Consider the following 21046-nt stretch of genomic DNA (forward strand, 5'->3'; position numbering starts at 1 on the left):
CAACGCCTCCATACAGAATAGTGCAACCCACCGAATTTTATGTCTACATTAGCTATTATTTTTTTGTTTCCTAATTTAAATTCATATTTCAAAAGTCCTGAAAGCAACCTCTGACAAACAGGAATGTAGCACCTGCCCCGCTCCCACGCACTTCTATCTCTGAGTCTGGAGAAAAATGAATGAGTTGATACAATTAGCTCTAAATTGAGCTCACAACCATCCAGACAGGGATATTGCTGATTTTGTATAATATCAATATTGTTGGAGCCATCTCCTTTCAGTTTGCTCAGAGAAAGCCTACACGTCAGTCATAAATCTACTTGGGAAGCAACCATATGGAAAATGGGAAGCAGTGATGGGTCCTACTATAGGAAGGGCTCGATTCTTTCCTCTTGGGACTCTGAATAGCAAAGTCTGTCTACATGCTAATGCTTGGGACATCGCAACCCTGAAACCTTTGGTAGTACCAGAAGAATGGTGGTTTCAGAACTACTCACAGTGGCCTGATTCTTCTCTGAGATTTACTGGGGGAGAGGCTTAAATCAACCAAGAAAAGCAGAGACCCAAAGTAGAAAAGCAGATATTTACTTGGGATGGAATCTTTAGCCCATTACTTTTATTTTTTCGTGTTTATACTGTGTGGTGCTTGAAAGTAGTTAAAGTGATTTCAACAGTATTATACTATTATATATAAGAAATAAATTAAGTGTAGGGGAAAGGAACAAGAAGGAAAAAAGAAGAAACAAGAATACGGTTGGTGTAAAACTGCTTCCTTGTGATTTTCCGGAGTTGTGAAGAGCAGCCTGTGAAAGGTACGGAGCCATCAAACTTCTGCACGCGCTAGGACTAGAAATTCAGGGATGCTCAGGACCGCAGGTGGGGACACTTAATGTGGAAAACCCCCCAAGAAGTTCAAGAGAGGAAGGAAGTTCCCATGGGAATTTACCCATAATATTCCATAGGTTTCCTTTTCCTGAAATAGGTTTGATTTCTTCTTAAAGACTCCTGAGTTGTTATTATGGGAATGCCTTGGTCCTGAGCACCGTGACGCACTTCAATACTTGGGCCACTGTGTTCCCAAAGGATCACATCCTAGCTAGGGTCCCTTACAAGTCAGAGATCATGTAATATGCAGAGGGCACAAACAAAGGGAGAACTTGCTATTAATCCCATAAACCCCTGTTTTGAAAACTCTTCTATTTGATGCTTAGAATTTATGTCCAAACTGCGGGACACACATGTGCAGTGTCCTTCCCAAGGCAGCTGGAAATCTTGGTGATGCTGAGAACGCGTGGGATCCAAGAAGCAGCATTGTGCCTGGAGACTAAATGACCACACTCCGTCCACTATGGGAGCTCTCTCTCTCCTGAGGAATAAGAACACAAAAACTACAGTCAGCCCAATCTACAGTCCATGCGGATAATGCCCAAGGTGAACTGGTTCAACCCGCTAAGTGGCGGCTGACATATTTCTTGACCTTTCATAGTGCCGTTCTTTTTCTCTCAATGGCCTTCTTTAAACAATGTCACTTTCTGAAAATCTCTAATCTTCTTTACTCTGCCCTCACGGTTGTTTTTCTACTATCTTTAAGTCTTCAGTAGACAGAAGAAAAGGCCTGCTTTCTGCTCACCAGTTCATCTCCCGACTTACCATGAAGACAGCTCTGCTCCCTGTTCATACTCTGAATTATTCCTCCCCAACCCTTTCATTCAGCTTCAGACTTCAGTATTCCTCTTAAGTTATTTTTCAGACTTTTCCTGAACAAACTCAACGGCTTGTCTTCCAAAGACCTCTTGTTATTTGTGGGTTTGCTTTTTGCTTGCCTGTTTCATTGGTTTGTTTTTCTCACTTGATGAGGCAAGAATTATGGTTTAAGTTTCTCAAACCTCTCCATGCATTTCAGGGAGGGGGATCATTTCATTACATGTTTGACAATCTACAACTGGAGTTCAGGAAGGAGACCATCCGAATCTCATTTGAGAAGGGAAGACACCTGTGCTGTAATGAACAGTCCTAAAGACACTGCGTAGGTATGGGCATCAGATCGCTTTAAAAATCTGTTTCTCATTATTGGGAAAGTGAGTCTTAAGGGCCAAGGTTTCTAACCTGAATATTCTGTGGTGAATGTTCTCTGGCACAGAAGACAACACTGAAAATGACCAAAGGGACTTTGTCCAGGAAGACCTTGGCATGATCAAGGGATACTCAAAGCAGAAGGTTGCAGATCCCAACACAACGTTTTTTTTTTTTTTTTTTTTTTTTTTTTTTTTTTTTTTTTTTTTTTTTTTTACTAATAAAGAATTTAAGGCAAAAATGTAACACCTGGTATTTACTACAGGTTAGCCCAGAAACAAGCACCATGGCTTTCTCCTCACTTAGAACAGATGTATGTGGGCCAAGTTCTGAAGATGCCAGAGGGTCTTGGAACTCATTCTATTAGGGCAAGATGGGAAAGAAAGTCTGAAGGAGGCTAGGAACACAGGGCCCATTCAGTCTGAAGTCACTGGAGTGGAAAGCTTGAAGTTCCTGCTTCATTTTGACTGAATGAAAAGGCCACCAGTGAGCAAGAGCTCAGCTGGAGTCAAGCTGATCGGGCGCTCCCACAGCAGAAGTTCATGTTTTCCTGGGCACTGAGCAGACAGCACTTCTTGCCTAATTTAGATTGCCAGTAGGTTATGTGCACAGAAGTCCTTGTTTGTGTATGTGTATTAAACATTATTCTTGAGAGGGAGGGCTCCACATGAGCCTAAAAACATTTATTTCCTGTTTCTCTGATTAAAATATCTTAATGGATATCTTAATGGATATCTTATTCAAAATATTTTAGTGGATATTTGATTTAAAGTTATGGTAAACCTGTCACTGATAAAGCCTGACTTGATAACGTATTTTTTTTTTTTTTTTTTTGTTTTCGAGACGGTTTCTCTGTGTACTTTGCGCCTTTCTGAGCTCACTTGTACCAGGCTGCCTCGACTCACAGAGATCGCTGCCTCTGCCTCCCGAGTGCTGGGATTAAAGGCGTGCGCCACCAACGCCCGGCTGATAACGTATTTTTAATGCAAGGAATAGAAAAAATTCAAGTGACACTCGATCAAAAGTCACCATCTAGTGGCCTAACTGTGCACAGTATTGAAAGTGCCAAGCTCCAATGCCTTCAGAAACCCATGGAGGAAGGAAGCATGGAGCGCCAGCCAGCAAGAGAGTCTCCTTCACAGCAAAGCTACAAAGACAACTAATCTGCATCCTTTAAATGAACTAATCTGCAGAGTCAAGCTTTGGTCCTGGACCTCTGGTCACTGTCAGAATGTAAGTAGAAGGTAGAATGCAATTAAGTGATATTTCTAAAAAAACAAACTCAGACCCCAAACAATGGGGGATGGTGGTGGTGGTAAATTATTTTGGGCAAAATCTTTGCTTCTCAAAGATAACTTTATAAACAAAAATTGTGGTAGAATTACTTCTTATGCACATCTTGAAGATTCTTTCTCTCTCTCTCTCTTTTTAAAGTACTGATACTTGGAGAAAATTGGGGAGCTATACAGCATTATTGATCTCAAAAATTGCCTTCTATCTGTGGGAACACCGTGGGTTATTGAAAAAGCTTAGGAGCCAGAGGGCCATGTTCAAGCTCGAGCTTCATTCTTTATTGGCTATGTGCCTTGTCTTTTGTGCTTTTCTGACCCTGTGAGGACTAAATAATCAGGACTGGCTCTAGTGTCTAGAGCAAAATGTCTTGTACCTTTCCCTTAGATTCTAAGGCTTAGAAGGAGCTACATAATTTAACTGGAGGAAAATAAAGAAAAGAAAAAAGTATCTTAGAAGAAAATAGGGCTCAGCAACTTGAAAATCACATTTTTCTACTAAAAGGAAGAAGCATATTGAGTCACTATATAGAAAGGTCACCATGTGAGGGTGGTTCTAGACAGTCCAGCTGGTTCTATGCTTTTTCCACGAATTCTTCTACTGACCCTATCACAGAGAAGCAACTCTATCGGGTGTGGATGAGGTCACCCCTTAAGCTTCCGTTGAGACAGTCAAGGAGTGTGTGAGGGACCCGCCCAGGGCAGAGGGCCATTGGCAAACAAATCTTTAACTCAAGGGCCTCACAGAATAGGACTGCTGCTGGGAGTATACAACATGTGCAAAATGTACACAGCTCAGTGCCTATGGCTGGTAGGAGTTTCTCACTACTGCAGATCTCGTAGATCTCGTCGCTCACACGACACCTGTGAGATGACGCAGCTGCCATTGATGATTTCAGAAGCAGTATTGGGCTTCACTGCCTTCCTCACGCCACTCTTCCATCTCAGCTGGGCCCAGAGAAACACCCTGCACTTCCCCTGAGGGGCTTGCTCTTTCACACAGGTATTTGATTTAAAGTGTGTGTGTGTGTGTGTGTGTGTGTGTGTGTGTGTGTGTGTGTATTATTTGATGATGATAATGATGATGATGATGATGATAATGATAGGTATGTCCTTCAAAGCCCATAAGAGACTGCTGTTCTTAGATTATGCCCTTCCTCTGGGACTTCCTCTCAGAGTGTCCTGAGACCTGACTGTCTCAGCAGAAGAAAATGAGGAAAAGGTTTTGGTCTGAGAAGATCTATGCCTGTAAATTGCCTCTGAGTAAGTAGTTCACTTACATTTGAGCAATGGTGGAATGTTTTCATAAAGTATCAGCTGGCACCTAGGTGGGTTAATTATAAAATGAGTTCTTAAAGTCATGGTGTTTCTGAGATGGGGGTCTCAGACGGTAGATCAGGTTAGCCTTGAACTTATGGCAGTTTTCCAGCCTCAGCCTCCTGAGTGCTGGGATTACAGGTTGGGAGTAAAGTGTGCACTACCACACCTGGCTTAAAAACCATGCCTCAAAAAAAAAAAAAAAAAAAAAAAAAAAAAAAAAAAAAAAGCCTGAGGCTCTGATGTGGTGTATTTCCTGCTTGCTACACAGTGACCCGCATCTTCAGTGTTCACAGCACCCTAAAGTTTTACTCCTAAGTGGGAGGCCAAGGGTGGTTTTCATCAGTCTGGTAAGCCTTTCCAGGGGTGTCTGGGAAGACCTCATCCTCACACACAGCACAGATGCTGCTCACTTAAACCCCCACAGCCCTGCCCATTTCTAATCTGGGCCGTGGAAATAAGGTTGCAAAGTCAAGGTTCAGGCGGCAGCTGGGACCTGAGGTCCAGTTCCCCACCACGGGGTGCTTAGTCATTCTGAGACTGAGTTCCTCACCTGTATGCCAGCAGAACCCACCTGACCTGCCTCCCGGGACAGGGAAGATGGCTGAACCGACACTGAGGCAGAGAAGGCCCTTTGCAAGCCCTGGGCCTCTTCTGCACCCTGCACTGACCTGGCCCTTTCATTCCAAGACAAGGCAGTGCCCCGGCCTGCCTGGACGTCATGCAGAACTAAGACCCTGCAGGGCCTGTGTCAACCGTGGCCGAGACTCTGGCTGAGGGGCTGCTGCCCATGCCCGACCCTCCACAGGATGCCCCAGGCTCACCAAGCGCCTCTCCACATTCCCTTTTTTCCTGTTGTTCTTGCCTGGAGTGACATCCAGTGAACGGTAGCTGGGTGGCTTCTCCTCCGGCCAGTTTGGGGACTGGGAACGGCGGCGGCGGTGGCGGTGGCGGTGCTGGGCACCCCAGTTCCTGGGCAGCGACTCTTTTTCTTCTTCAGAGCTCCAAGAACTGGGGCCGAGGGCAAGGGAGGCGAGTAGCTGCGGTGCCTGCGTCTTCTGTGTCTCTGGGCACCTTCCCGGGGCTCTGGGCGTCTGGGGGGCCAAGGGGTCTCACTGGACGAGGGGCCTTCGCTCAGGCTGTCCCAGTCTGACCAGGGCATGGAGAACTCGTTGGGCCTAGAGCGATGGTGCCTCCCACTCCAATTGGGGTCCAGTTCCCTTCTCCCCGGGGCCCAGGGTCTGATCCCTCGGTCCTGGAGCTCTTGGAGGAAATCCGAGTGATAGCGCTGCCTCCTGGCCTCACTCAGATCCTGGTGTCTAGAAGGAAGGGGGTTGAGCCGCTGCTGGTGTGAGGAGTTGCTGGTCCTGGAGGACAGTGGGTCTCTGATCAGCGGGGGCAGGTGGATGACTCTGCGTTCCACAACCTCTGCAGGGCCCAGGGAGGACAGCATGCTGCCAGGGTAGCCAGAGTTGGCTCGGAGATCGGGAGGCTGGGCTGGGTTGAGGTTCCGCAATTCTTTCTCCAAATATTCCAGAACACCATTGGCCACCGGAGGGTGAGCGAACCGTCTGGGTCATCGGCATCTGTGGAAGGCTGGACTGTAAGGACAGATCTGAATGGAGACAAGGGCAGAGCACACTGAACTGCAGGCCTCAGACATCCCCCTAGGAACCAGCGCATTAAAGGGTCGTGTTACGTAGCAGGATTCCACTCCCTCCCACCCCATGGGTCATGCAGCTCTTCTGTCCGGGGCCACACTCTGCCCTCACCCTCTGCCCTCTTCCTCCCATGACTTTCTGGCAAAGTTTACCTCGCTGTAGCAGCGGGTTCATTGCATAAGATGACACTTGGGAGCTCCTGTCCGCCCCCCAGTACAGGGGTTTTTCCATCATCTGAGGACCTAGGGCCCGAACCTGCTTCATGTAGCGGTGGCGGGCCAGGGCTGCAGGGGAAGGAGGAGAAACACAGACCCTTAGCCAGCCAGAGTCCCACACCTCCCACCTCGCTCCGTCTGTGCTTCCAGCTTCTTGCCTGGAACCCATTCTTTACCTATCTCTCGTGGAAACAAGAGTTAAGGGAACAATGACTCAGTTATGTCTTTAGCAAGGGGGCTGGGAATGAATTTCCTGTATTAAAGGCAATACCTCTCACACTTTAGGATGGTCTACGTTTAAAAAATTCAACTCCTTAGCCTCAAAACATATCCTCCGCTCCTTGCTCTCCCGATCACCTAAAGTGCATAGGCAATACACACATACATACTTAGCAGTAAATCAAACTTCAGGCTGCACAGAGAAGTCCCACACAGCAAAAGGCTTAGAGAAGGCTATGAATTAGGGCTTTTGAGCCTGCAGGGCAAGCTCAGGGCCATCTGCTCTGAGGGGAAGAATAAGCCTACAGTGCGATGCTAAAGCATGTTTAGAGCAGGTAACACCAGTCCTGGGTTAGGGAAAACATGTGGAAGGAAGGCCAGGCCAGGGATACATAAAGCTGAAGTGCTTTGGCGTGGAGCCTTTACAACAAATAGGGATGGGACAGGCAAATGGAAAGGAAAGAGTCCTGTATTGGGGGGGACCGTGTAAATAAGCAACATAACGGTCTATGAAATGTCACTTCAGTCCTCTGGGTGTGGCTGGCCCGAAGCACACAGTCCACAGCAAAGTGCAATTAAAAATACAAACACTTATTTGTTTTCGTTTCCATTTTGAGGTCACTGTGGCCAAGTCCCACTTGCCTCCCAAAGACTCTGCCTATCCATGCGTGGAGCAGATGCATGCTGTGACAAACTGTGACAGACCTCTACCCTGGGAGTCTCACCGGCTTCAGGGTTAGCCGTGAACCAGCCCCGCTCTGCCTCGGTCCCCCTCCAGTACAGAAGAACAGGGCAGCAGGCAGGTATTCTGTACCCAGCCACACAAGGTGGGAGGTCTGCTGAGGCCCTTGGGCGGCCATCTTCCAACACAACAGGAAGCGGTGGCCGCAGAACCTCCCCAAAGTGTCCAGGGCTCCAGCCCCATTGGTGAGTCACAGCCCAGGAGGAAATCAAATGCAAACTGGAAACAGCTCTTAGAGTGGCCACACCTTAACACCAGCCCACAGCTCTCCGGCCTCAAAGGAGACAGGGACAAGAGCTTAGCTGGCCACCATCAGCACACCTAATAGTTTATGTAAACAAGTTAACCCTTCTCTTCCCTCCTAGGCCCTGTTTTTTTTTGAAACAGGGTCTCACTCTCTAGCCCTGGTGGGCATCAAACTTAATGATCTTCCTTCCTCACCTCCTAAGTACTGAGCCACCACCACGTCTGGCCTTGAGATGTCCTTTTAATGTGGGAAGATGAGGAAGTTGGGATCAACGGAAGTTGCATTCCAACCCAACGTCTCTTAGTGACCTGTGGTATGATGTGGTATGAGGCACGTGAGGGTATGATGCAGTTTCTTTGAGCTTAGAGCTGGTTACTGAGGAGTCAGGAAAATTCTGAGAAATGGGGCCATCAGGGACAGGCTTCTTTAAATAAAGCTTGTGAGGGCCAGACTGTTCTAGCTGAGCGACTTGAAGTTTTCGGAGTCTCTGGGCCAGACATAATAGATCTTTCACAGATTCCATTTAATCTGGAATTAAATGAGGCAAAACATATGGAGTGCCTAAAAGGTGAGTCAGTAGATAGAGACTATCATTATCATAACAAATTGCTCCTTTTGCCTTAGCTCTAGGAGAAACACACACACATGGGGTCTAAACAGCACTCATCTTTGACTCTGAGAGAAGAGCCAGGGCATTATGTTTAAGGCATCTGCTAGGGATGGAGTAACAACACTTCCCCCTCCTCTGAAACCACTGCTCCCTTCTCCACCCCCCGCCATGTCCCCGGAGACCTCACAACTTCCCTCAGCCATGACTGATCACCGTTATTACCACCTCCTCTCCGCTCTCACAGAAGCCTGCTCCTTCTTTACCATCCTTCGGCCCCATGGCCACCCAGCCCTTTGCTTTTTCTCACTGGCCCGTCCTATCTCATCAACATCCTCAGCAGCTTCTGGGAACTCCAGATTCATTTTAGCCTCAAGGAACTGTCAGCCGAGGATTCCTGGCCTCAGCCAAGCAATGGGACCTCCAATGGTCCTCCTCAGAATGGGCACCATTGGGAGATCTTTCTATCAAACATGGCTTCCCTCATCCTAGACACCCCACTGCTCAGGTCCCCATGAATTTCCAGCAGACTGCATCTTCTTTGCTAAGGACAGGAACTAGCCCTCACTGGGAACAAACAGTGCAGTGATGGGCCTAGAAGGCCAGGGTCTATGTAACTGGCGAAACTCTCCAGGCCTCACTCTCCCCTGCTACATCCAGAGAGAGATTCTCTGGGGAGGGGAGGCCAGAAACTCAGAGATAAGAGAAGCTGCTGTAGTTCTTTAAAAAAAAAAAAAATTAGGCTCAATTTCAAAAACTTCCATCTCTAGGTCCTATGAGTGTTGTTTAGCAATAGTAAGTGGATTATCTAGATCTCCTAAAATGGAGGGCTACTTCCATTGTTCTCTGAACACCCCCCATCTCAACTCAGGAAGGTGGGAGCTGGCTGGGGGGACGGACTGTGGTGGGAGATGTTCAAGAATCTCCATCATCCTTCTGGAGGTTTCCTTCTGTTTGTTTGTTTACCGTATTGGGATTGACCCCAGGGATCTTATCAAAGCCACTAAGCTGTCTCCAGCACTGGACTTTTGACTTACAGAAATTGTGGCAGGCTGTGGGCTCCCTCAACTTTCTCCTTCATACACTGACCATACTCCACATGGAGTGACCTCTCTCTTCGGAGGTCAGGCTGCCTACACTCTTGTCTCTTTCCTTTTTTTTTATTTATTTTATTTATTTAATTTATTTATTTTTTGGTTTTTCAAGACAAGGTTTCTCTGTGTAGCTTTGTGCCTTTCCTGGAACTCACTTGGTAGCCCAGGCTGGCCTCGAACTCATAGAGATCCGCCTGCCTCTGCCTCCCAAGGGCTGGGATTAAAGGCGTGCCCACCACCGCCTGGCGTCTCTTTCCTTTTTAAGGCCAGCTCTTGGAAGATCTAATTCTGCTTCCAAAGGTAATGCACTCATCCATGATCGCCCCACTTCTTAAATGGGGCTTTCATATATTCCCTTCTGGTTCTTTGCTTATAAACATTCTTAGGGCTATCTCGGTCTAAAAAATAAAATAAAACAGCATCAGAATCTGTCCTCTTTTCAGAGAGCTTTCCTTAACCATCCCTGCCCCTCTCTGCCATCCATCCTGCCGCTAAACTTGTCAGGAAAGTTAAAAATATGAGATTGTCTGATCAAATCCAAGGACCTTAACTGTGGCCTGCAGGTCTTCATTACATAGGTTCTTTTACATGAGCAAACTCCGGCCACTGAAGAGAAACCAAACCTTTGCTTCTCGGCTCACTAATCACATGCATCCATCACCCATGCCAGCTTTGCCTAGTCCTGCCCTGTGGTCTAAGGAGTCATCCTCTGAGGACTTATCTCATCTCACATGTGACTACACCCATGACAGTGACATCTCCATGGCTTCTGTCCCAAAGGCTGAAAGGTAGGAAGTGCTATAGACTCACGTTGAGTTCTCAGCTATTTCCTCCTCTTTTAAGAGTCTATATAACCTCAGCTAGTCCACAGAGGCGGTGACAGTTCCCATGTGGGACACACAGACACAAATCAGAGGTTTAACACTGTGCAAGTGACTGCTACTTCCTGGCTGTGAGACTTCCCTGACCTTGCCTGTGAAATGGTGATGACATACGCCTTTGGTGGGTTGTGGTGAGGAGCCGTGAGGAAGCAGATGCGAAGGGCACACAGAACAGACATCCAATGGAAGCTATTTCTCTTTTCCTGTAAGACACCAGGCAACCTCTGAACACAGCCCTGAAACCAGTCTCAAACCACTGACCTTGACGTCACAGATTAAGTCGGGTGTCTATCATCATGAGTAATTCATCATGTTTTCCTTTCAAACTTCCTTCTTCCCCATGGACCATGATGACGGGAGTGGTTGTCTCTGGGGACTTGATTTAGTCTACTCTTTTTTAATGTCTCAGATTTTTCTACCATGTGGTACTTTACAGGAAAAGGAAATGTTACTTAAAACAAATGCACAAAAAGAAAAACTTCCAGTTAAAACAGTTGATTTCAACTCCCATCTCTTTACTAAGGAAAGAGCTCTACAGAATATTCTTTAAATTCTTTTGCCTTTAACATGTATTCTGCAACTTAAAATTTTAGGGCATATTAGAGTCTTATTATATGTTTATTCGTGTGTGTGTGTGTGTGTGTGTGTGTGTGTGTGTGTGTGTGTGCAGGCATATATGTGTCAGGGCACACGTGGTATTCAAAAGAGTCAGGTCTCTCTTTCCACCATACGGGTCTCAGGGATGGGACTCAGGGGTCAGACTTGGCGGCAAGCACCTTACCCACTAAGCTATTTAGCTGGTCTAAAAATTCTCCTTTATAGGATGAAATTCCAGTCCAAAGAAAGCTTATGCTAAGAGTTTCTGTTCCTTCTCCCCTTCCCCGGCACAAGCTTTACGTCACCTGGGAATGTTTGAGAAATACACATTCAGACCCTATTCCCCCAGACCCACTGGGTCGGAAGCTGAGGGGAGGAGCAGCAATTAATTTTGACCAAGACCGCTACATGATTCAGTGTGAGCTTCAGTTTGAGGACTAATGCTTTCTCCATTGTCCTGCTCTTTTCATCCCATCTTTATCCCATCTCTAAGTAATGCTGTGAAATTGTAGTAGAATAAGAAACATATTTGGCCTTTGTCCCTGGTTTCCAAACTACAACTCCTAAAATGCTCCGGCTCTCCAAAATGATGAGTATCTTCCATGTACTAATTAGATGACAGGTGGCCGGGGCCCTTGGAGAGCTTTGGGATGGGGACAGGTTGCCAAAAAGACCAAGGCCGTGGCTAGAGTGCTGGAACTTTCTGTTCCACTTCTGACCTGGGAAAGAGAAGTTGACTTGCTCAAATACCCAAAAGGAAAAACTTCCAGATAAAACAGTTGATCCAACTCCATCTGCATACTAAGAAAAGAATTTCGTAGGTAGAAATCCTGTTATGGGCCTCCTTCCTATGGCTTTAGAGCATTCCTGAGCATCATCCTCAGGGCTGCAGTTCCACATCTTCTGAACCTTCAAAGGAGGAAGGCATGAAGGAGATCCTGGAACGACGACGATGATGACGACGACCGTGAACTTTGACCTGAGAAAGCTAAACCCCTCTGCGTGGGGCATCGGGCACGTGTATCATCACGCCCAACCCACTGCCACTGGTGTTCTCTCACCTTCCTCGGGGCAGCAGCAGCGGGTGGGACAGCAGGGGCAGCGGATGTAGCAGCAGCAATACTGAGGGCAGCACTGGCACCAGCACACGCCAATCAGCAGCAGGAGAAGGAGGGCTCCAAGGACGATGAAGATCACTGTCAGCCAGTCTACAGTGGAGGGAAAGCCAAAAGAGGATGAACGGATTCTTCAGAGAGATGCTTCTGCTCCCACGTTCTAGACCACTCAACCCTTCCTAACACTGAGACCCTTTAATTCGGCTCCTCTGCTGTGGTGATCTCCAACCATACAATGATTTTGGCTGCTACTTTGTAACTGTCATGTTGCTACTGTGATGAATCCTAATGTAACTAGCTGCGTTTTCTGATAGTCTTAGGCAACCCCTGTGAAAGGGTCTTTGGACCCCAGAGGGGTCACCATCCGTAGGTTGAGAACCAATGTTCTAGACCTTCGTAAATACAGCCATTGACCTAGAGGTTAAGTTCAAGTGATATGCTGGTAAAAAAAAACTTTAACTCTAGTGAGAGACCATTAGAAGCTCCCAGTCCAATGACAGCAATACAGACTCTGTTTGTTTCTGGTTTCCACTGCTCTTGGTGGGTGCTTTTGCATGGGGGGGGGGAGCACACTGATAGGTGACCTGACAGGGCGCCAGCAGCACTTACGTAGGACAATGAGCTTCACCTCCTTATCTGGGTCTCCTGACGTGTCACCTGGAGCCTCAATGGTGCAATAGTATACTCCATGATCCCACCACATCACTTCATTAATCACAAGATCTGCTCCTATGTAGGAGAGAAGGGAAAAGGGCCAGTTATTGGGGGCATGATAGCTTCGGGACCTCAGAACTGTCATTCCTAAGAAGGCCTGTGATTGATGAGAAAGAGGTCCTAGGTCCTTCCTCAGAGCTTCCTTTGTTCCCAGAGATAGGGTTGATAGACAAACTCCCCATTGAACCCCACTAGAAGTTTATAAGGCTCTGGATACATTGTCTCATTTAATTTCCACTATATATCCGGTATGTGGGTGAAGTAGAGTCCCAGTTGCCTCCCACTGATGTTGCTCCCTTCTCACAGCATCCCAGAATTGTTGGGTATGTATACGGCTGCTATAGTTTAAGTAAAGGTATGTTTGTTCCCTTTAAAATCATCCTTTACATCTCCTCAGCTCACAACAGAACGGGTGGTTACAGAAGAACAAGAATGGGCCTCTCTGCACTTTCTCCTGTATTCCCCTGTGAGCTCTGGTTCTTGTAGGCACTTCTACATTAATGCTGTTCTCATGGTGGTGACCCAGCTGTGAGCCTTCATGAGACCAAACCAATGGCGCCATCTTCTCTTGGGCTTTCAGCATCCAGAGTGATGAGCTATACAATCCTCTTTTCTTTGCAAATTACACAGCCACGGGCCTTTTATTTTAGAAAAAAAAAATGGACCCATACATCTAGAAAGAAGACGACAATCTGGGTAAGTGGAAATGAACTTGGGGCCCCCAAGAATTTAATGAAGTGCAGCCACCACCCTAGGTGTGGACTGTGTGTTTCTGATTTTATATAGAAGATCAAAGCAAGCTTCCTTTTGCTTACATTACTAATATCTCAGTTCCTGCTTATTTGCAATCAAATGCAATGCCAACTGAGAAGTGGGTATGATGACTTAGCTCTATTTCAGATAAGGAAACTGAAGGTAGAGAGAGGTTATGGAGTGGGCAGACAACATGCAGATAACGCTCACTATAGCTTCATACCCACAACTCTGCCTCACACTGGTGGGCCCTGCTATTTCCTCCAAAAGGAAGGGAAAGCGTCACAGCCTAGACCCCTTCCCAGTCCAAGATGAGCGAGTGACTCTGGTGCTTGAAGGGACAGCTGTGCAATGAACTTAAAGGTGCACAGAAAATACCGCCAGCATTTTCAGAGTATTAGCCAGGAAAAGAATCTCCGTGCCTGTGAGTACCTGATGCGCCGGGCCGCGATGAAGAGCAACCAATGAAGAGCAACCAATGGTTACCATATACTTTCAAGTTAAGCGAATTTGACCAATGTTCTCAAACCCAGTGGCTCAAATTGTTAAGTTGCAACCTGTGGGGAAATTCAAGAGGAGCCAACCCCTCTCTGTGCTGGCCGGTTTAAAAGCCAGTCAGAACCCCAGAGCTCTGAGATGGCTCGCAGGCTTCTCTCAGAAACTACAGAGATCAGACAGACCTCAGCGTTCCAAGGCTTGCTGCTGCACAGTCGGTGGTCCGATCTGCAACCGGTGATTGTCTGTTTGTTAAGAAATATCTACTGAGGAACTGAAACAAAAACGTGAGGTCATGCAAGACTGGAGCATACTTTGACTTCTGTTTCCTTCTCTTTTACGTCAGTCCTTGCGAAGCCTTTTTTCCCTCATGATTCTCTAAACCTACCACTTTCCCCCCACCCCCAGACCCGGCGGGATGATGAAAGTGCTGAATGAGCAATGGAAACCTGACCCAACTTTCCTTGGAATCATAAAGAGTTTCTGAGGAATGCCAGCATGGAGAGGCTATTCAAACATGTTAATATTTTAGATGACCCGTGACCTTATTTGGCAGGGTCCTCTGGAATGATAGAAACTCGGACATGAAAGTGTCAGAAAAGAAGGATTCTGAGAAGTCAGGCTGAGCCTGGGGGTAGAAATCCAGCCCTAGGGGAAATACTGCTTTCCCTTAGGAGTGAGAACTAGATGGGGTCTGACCAGAAAGTGGTCAGGAAGAGAGGTAGTGAAAGGTACTACTCAGAACTAGATACACAGACGGCCCTCCAGATTCTCCACGGGGACTTCTCATCCTTCAGAAACTCTAAAGGAGACCAGCTAGTTAAAGTCGTGAGCCCAGGGGTCAGATCAGAGTCAATTCTGAGGAAGCAGAACCAAAGCCTCTGCAGATGCGCATGGGAGGGAGATGCAGATGGTCCCTAGGCTAAGTCAAAGGTGACCTTGGGGAAAATCAGAGGGCAAGTGTGAAAAGATCATATTAAAGTATTACGAAGTTAGAAGCAATGGTAAATTGGCCCTTTAAATGGTCATATAATATTCACTAATTCCTTACCCTGAGTACCACAACAAGTTGGCTATGTGTTTTTCCCCTTATAGCGAGCAAATTTAAGATTTTTTTTTTTTTTTTTGTTGTGTGTGTGTGTGTGTGTGTGTGTGTGTGTGTGTATGCTCATGCACATGTGTGGTTTTGTGCATGACAGAGCAGTGCTGCAAAGGCCAGAAAGAGAGCATTGGGTCTCATGGAACTGGAGTGACAGCCGGCTGTGAGCTGCCTGAAGGTGATACTGGAAACCAAATTTGATTCTCTGAGAGCCACAAGCTGTTAACCACTGAGCTCTCCGCCACAAATGCTTTTTTCCGTTTTTGTTTGTTTGTTTTTATGTATATTTATGTATTTTTATGTATATAGGTGTGCCTTACCACATGTGTCTGTGTGCATCACCTGCATGCCTGGTGCTCAAGGAAACCAAAAGTGGGTGTCAGATCCCCTGGAAGTAGAGTTACAGACTGTTGTGAGCCACCATGTAAGTGCTGGGAATCGAACCTGGGTCCTCTGGAAGAATAGCTAGTGTTCTGTTATTCTTAACTGTGGAGTCATCTCTCCATCCCCACCAATAATGTTTTTTAACACGGCATAAAGCTCACTGAAATAGTCTCTGTCACTACAACTTCACAGTAATCCAGGATGACAGGCGAGCAATGTGGGACACGAGCCAATCCTTTGTGTATAAAAACATCGTGACTAGATGACTTAGGTTTACTCCGTATTAACGTTGGGTAAGTGATTTTCATACACTACATCTCACAACTCCCTTTGAGATAGGCTCTACAGCCAGTCTCACTTAATAGAAACTGAGGCCAAAAAAAAAAAAAAAAATGTGAAGGGGCTTGCTCAATGTCACGTGCAAGTGCAGAACAGTCACCATGCCTGAGTCCAGCTGTGGGCCCAGTGCTGTGGGGGCTTCTTGTACCAGGTACAAAGAAAGGACCTACTTTAGACTCAGCTCCCAGCCCGTGCATTTGATATCTACTGCAGCGTGGGGACAGATGCCATGTGGCTCTCTCTCTGATGAGAAGGAAGAGGCAGAGAAAATGGCCAACCTGATGTTGGTTGCTAGGCTTGTGAGGGGAACCACTGCGACTCTTACCCAGGCTTGGGTCCGAGTCAGTGCTGCGCCCTCTGTCCAGGGATGGCAGTAGTCTCAAAGAATCCACTTGCCCTCAAGCTCCTGCTTCAAGGCATCAAAAGTGACCAAGGGGACCTCAGGAACCTGGTGTGTGAATGGGCCCTGAGAGTGATTTGTAAAAAGTATCAAAGGAGCCAGATCACATCTCAGCCTGAGTCTCAGGAAGCAAAAGAACCAGTGACACCCTGACCTTTAGCCAAGGCTGAGAAATATCCTCTGGTCCACAGAGCAAGTTCCAGGGAAGTGGCGTCTGAAGGTGGAATACATTCTAAGAATCCGACACTTGCTTCAAACAATCCAGTGACCAAGTCAGTTATCAAGACCCAGAAGATCTTGGGGAATCCCGTGCTGACTCAGCCTGCTAGGCCTGTGTCTGGATCCTCTTCAAGCCTTAGTTCCCCTGCCACCACCCCCATACTCACGGTTCTGGATGGTGATCTTGCGCTGCCGGTAATCCACCCCCAGCACCGGCTCATTCTGTCCCCGCCGCTGGGCCACGATGCGGACTTCCCTCTGGTTGTCATTACAGTCGTTGGAGGGGTCCTGGCCCAGGGATAAGGCGGCCTGGTATGCTGAGAAGAGAGCAGCAAGTCACTCAGATCATTCAGATTCTGCAGGTCTGGAGGAGGCTAACAAACCCCGCTGATGTCAGGAACTCCTCTCTCATCAATAAGACTTCAAACCCCTTGAAAGCCATCATGTCCAAAGCCTGTCTGCATGCGCCATCATGTCCAAAGCCTGTCTGCATGTGCCATCATGTCCAAAGCCTGTCTGCATGCGCCATCATGTCCAAAGCCTGTCTGCATGCGCCATCATGTCCAAAGCCTGTCTGCATGCGCCATCATGTCCAAAGCCTATCTGCATGCGCCATCTCTCTTCCCAATTTCCCTTGTTTCGTTTACAAAGTGCCTCCCCCCCCACCCCCCGCCTGTGTGCTCAGCTTCTGCTCCAGTGGGAGGTCACTCACCCATCCTTCCCAGTAGAGAACCCCAAAGCTGCTAAATCTTCCAGGTGACTGCTGCTTACCACCCTAGTCTCCCCCTCGTCACTTACCCAAGTGTTTAAGAATAACCGTCAAGGAAACGATGCAGACTAAATGGGGAAGCTCGGTGAGATCTGGGGGCTCTGTCCAGTCCTGCTGTAAGGCGTTAGCCCCAGAGCTATAGGAGGCACACAGCCATGCCTTCCTCCCTTCGCTTCACCCCAGAACGCCCACTTCCTTCCCCCAAACAGGGTACCTGCTTGTGCTCTCACACTTTCTATAGGTCTAATCAGGCTGACTGTGGAGCTCCAGGCTCCTCTGGTGCTGGAGGGTGGTTGGAAATGGGCATCTGGGAAGGTGGTGACATGAACGGGCCCGTTGTTACTGAGAAGCCGGACTTGGCTAAAGTGAAGGAGCAGCCCATTGCAGTGACCAGAGATGCCTGAGGGCAAAGAGGCTGCGTGGAGGCAGAGAGCTCTACATCACCCAAAGTGAGGCGGTAGCAGGCAGGGAGGGATCTTCCAAACAATGGCCACTGACATGAGGTCCCACATGGCTCAGGGCTGGTTTGAATGAGGAGTGCCCAGGAGGAAGGACATGCTAGGTCTTTTACATCTGCGCTGCCTGAACAGCATGGCGCAAACGAACCGACATTTGCCCTTGAACAATTAGTTGTGCCACTTGGGTTCAGTTTATCTGAAAGGTGAAGGGACAGTGTCGGAGCAGCTCCTCGTGCTGACAACTTGTGATCTATCATGATTCCTCGGCCCCGAGGATAGCTTACAGACAGATGCCTGGGAACCATGGGCAGAACAAGAACCGGGGTACTCACAGGCAGAGAAGTAGTCAAAGATGGGGTCCTTGCAGAAGGACTTGAAGCGCCATGTCACCACCACGTCCTGGAGCTGAGCAGAGGTGGTGTAGTCACATTTGAGGGTGATGGAGGCAAACAGGGTGACATAGCGTTCTGTGTGCTGAACTGTGACCAGCAAGGACAGACACCCTGAAGGCAGGAGCAGGAGACAATGCTAAAGGTGACCTACTTCTGTGCCTGAGTAATAAAAGCCATGCAAATGAACAAGAGCAGCGCGGCCCCTGCCCTCCTGCCCACCTCTGGCTGGGCGCTCAAATACGCAGGCTCTGCTGAGCAGTCTACAGAAAGAAAGGGCCCCATCCACCACCCGCCACCTCCCAACTCAAGGGGGGAGTGAGAAAAACTCCCAGAATTCAGTCTATTAACACGCCCAACACCAACCCAACAGTAACAACCACACACCCACCACAATAAAAGAACTGTATTTAAATAAGGCCACAGTTATAGTGGCATGATCCTGCTAAAATCAGTTTCCCCCATCCCTTGTCTTCTAAAAGTGGTTCCCCACTTGTGACCAGGCTCAGGTAGCACAGCCTTTTCATCCCAGCACTCACGATGCCTAGGCAGGTGGAGCTTTGTGAGTCTGAGATCAGCTCGGTCTACATAGTGAGGCCTCCTGTCTTAGAAAAGGTGGAAGGAAGGAAGGAGGAAGGAGGAAGGGAGGAGGAGGGAGGGAGGAGGGAGGAGGGAGGAGGGAGGGAGGGAAGGAGGAAGGAAGTAGAGAAAAAAAAAGAAAAGACAAAGAAATGGCTTCTCATTTCCCTAACATTCAAACTCGATCCTCTGACCAAAAGGTGAGTTGGTCAACCTCTTCTCCCAGTTACCTCCTCTCCCTTCCTTCCCATCTCACTTCACACGTGCCTCAACCCGGAACTGAATTCCGCAGGGCTGGGGTTACACCTCCTCCAGCTCTTCACACTGTGGCCGCTCTCAGTCTGGACTGCTCTCTCTATCACCCGCCCCCACTCCACTGTTTCCCCTGCTGTCTGTCCTGCAGCTCCTTAGAGGAACCCTTGTCCTCTCAGGAAGTCTTTCAGGCAGCAAGGCTGAGAGAAGGAAGGGCCTCCCCAGGCCTTCCTCAAAGCGCCCTCTGCCCGAGGGCGCTTTCCTGGCTGGTGGATATGGAGGCTCTGAGAAAACGTCTGGGTTTGTCTCTCACTCTTCAAATACAAACCCTGGCCTCTATGCCCACCGCACAGACGGCGTTTGGATTCATGACTAAGGACATAACAAGCAGTGGACATTGAGCTGCACGGAGAGAGCGAATGAAACAGCCAGGGCCACAGGAAATAGCAAGGAAGCCTTGGTGGAATTAAGAGACTTTTTTCTGCTGTAAAATTCCTCGTAGAGCCCTGAAGCCATCAGGCCTACTTCAAGCTCCACGTGTCTTGATGAGGAGCTAGGCAGCGCAGAAGCACCGGATGGAATGGTGAGAGATCTATCCACAGCTGGCGTCTTGGGATGCTCCCGTGGGTTCTAGGTTGCATTGCAAGGGGGGTCTTCTCCGGCCACACCAGTGGAAGCCCATGAACTGTAGACTAGTGGCTGTGGAGCCCCCATGGGACTGGACTAGGCCCTCTGGATACGGAAGATGGTTGTTTGGCTTGAACTGTTTGGGGGGCACCCAGGCAGGGGAGTCGGGATCCGTCCCTGGTGCATGGGCAGGCTTTTGGGAATCCGGTGCCTGTGGTGTGACGCCTTGCACAGCCTTGGTGCAGTGGAAAGGGGCTTGATGGATTCACAACATGCCCACACGGTTGGGCGTGTTTGCACATGCCCGGCGACCCGGACATTTCCGCCTAGCCAGTTCCAGGTCAAAATAGCCATTTCCGGGTCAAGGCATCTAGCGTGACCAGGATCCGTGATTTGCATGGTTATATAAGAGCGCGCAACACAGCCATGTGATCTACGCACATGCGTGGAGTAGTTACGTAGACCTGTGCATGCCCAGCCTTTATAAGCCAACGCCATATTCCCGGCTTTCTCTCTCTCCTCCTCCTCTTCTTCTTCTCCACACACATGTCTCTTCCACAGGCCTGGGCACTCGTCTATCCCTTTCATCTTAATAAAACTCTTGTTAGCAGATTCTGTCGTGTTTTGTGACATTTCTTCGCAGGGTAAGAGCGCCGCAAAATAACTAACAGACCTACCTAGGCTCAGTGTGCTGGGCTCTGCTGACTCCCCATGGGAGACCTTGATTTGGGGGATGTGGGGATTGGGGGGGGGCTTGAGAGAGAGGGCTGGGGGTGGGAGGAGGGAAGAGATGGGATCTGTGGGTGATATGTAGAGTGAGTAGAACATTTCTTAATAAAGAAATGAAAAAACAAGGAGGTCTTCTTGGGGAGCAGTCAGAGGGCTAGTGTAGAGCAGTGGTACCCAAGGCTGAGTTTATGTCACTATGAGGACTCTTGACAGCCCAGGTTGTTTGGCCCCATGCCAGGAGTTTCTGGCTCAGCAGGATTTGGGTGGGGCCCAAGAACTTACATTTCTAAGAGATTTCCGGGAGAAAATAAGAAACTGAAGCTTCAGGAACTTGGAGGACAGCCAGAAGAGACTACATGTTAAAGGTCAACATCCAGGCTTTGGATTCAGACACAGACCATGTCACTTGGACAATGGATGAACTTCTTCCTTCTCTAGCCTCAGCTATTGAGTAGGATAAGGATAGCACTACAGGTTGAGCATCCTTCATCAGAAAACTCAGATCTGAAATGTTCTCCTAAGTCGCTTTTCTTTTTTGCTGTGTCTGTGTGTAGTGTGCATATCTGTGGGTCCCATGCAGAGGCCAGAGGAGGAATGTCTTGTCTACTGCTCTTCACTTCATTCCCTTGAGACAGAGTCACTGTCCATGGAAATCACCATTTTCCAGCACCCAACAAACCCCAGCAAATGTCTTCACCCTCCCCAGTGCTGAGGTTACAAGCACATGGTCTACTTTTTCCATGGGTGATGGGGATGTGAACTCAGGTCTTCGTGCTTGTACAA

At 48.2% G+C, this 21046-nt stretch overlaps 1 protein-coding gene across 1 annotated transcript in view; it reads right to left on the reverse strand.

The window, feature by feature from the left end:
* Positions 1–569: 569 nt before the first annotated feature.
* Ildr1 (immunoglobulin like domain containing receptor 1) overlaps positions 570–21046 on the reverse strand; it is a 34440-nt gene continuing 13963 nt past the window's right edge. Inside the window, 9 exon segments of the mRNA XM_037209777.1 lie at positions 570–1366; positions 5504–5694; positions 5697–6240; positions 6242–6294; positions 6493–6624; positions 12004–12150; positions 12667–12786; positions 16628–16777; positions 18020–18190. Of these exon segments, the coding sequence (XP_037065672.1) occupies positions 1325–1366; positions 5504–5694; positions 5697–6240; positions 6242–6294; positions 6493–6624; positions 12004–12150; positions 12667–12786; positions 16628–16777; positions 18020–18190 (1550 nt within the window). The 3' untranslated portion in view covers positions 570–1324.

This window comes from Peromyscus leucopus, chromosome 12 (genome assembly GCF_004664715.2).
Source record: "Peromyscus leucopus breed LL Stock chromosome 12, UCI_PerLeu_2.1, whole genome shotgun sequence".
In the NCBI taxonomy this organism is placed as follows: Eukaryota; Metazoa; Chordata; class Mammalia; order Rodentia; family Cricetidae; genus Peromyscus; species Peromyscus leucopus.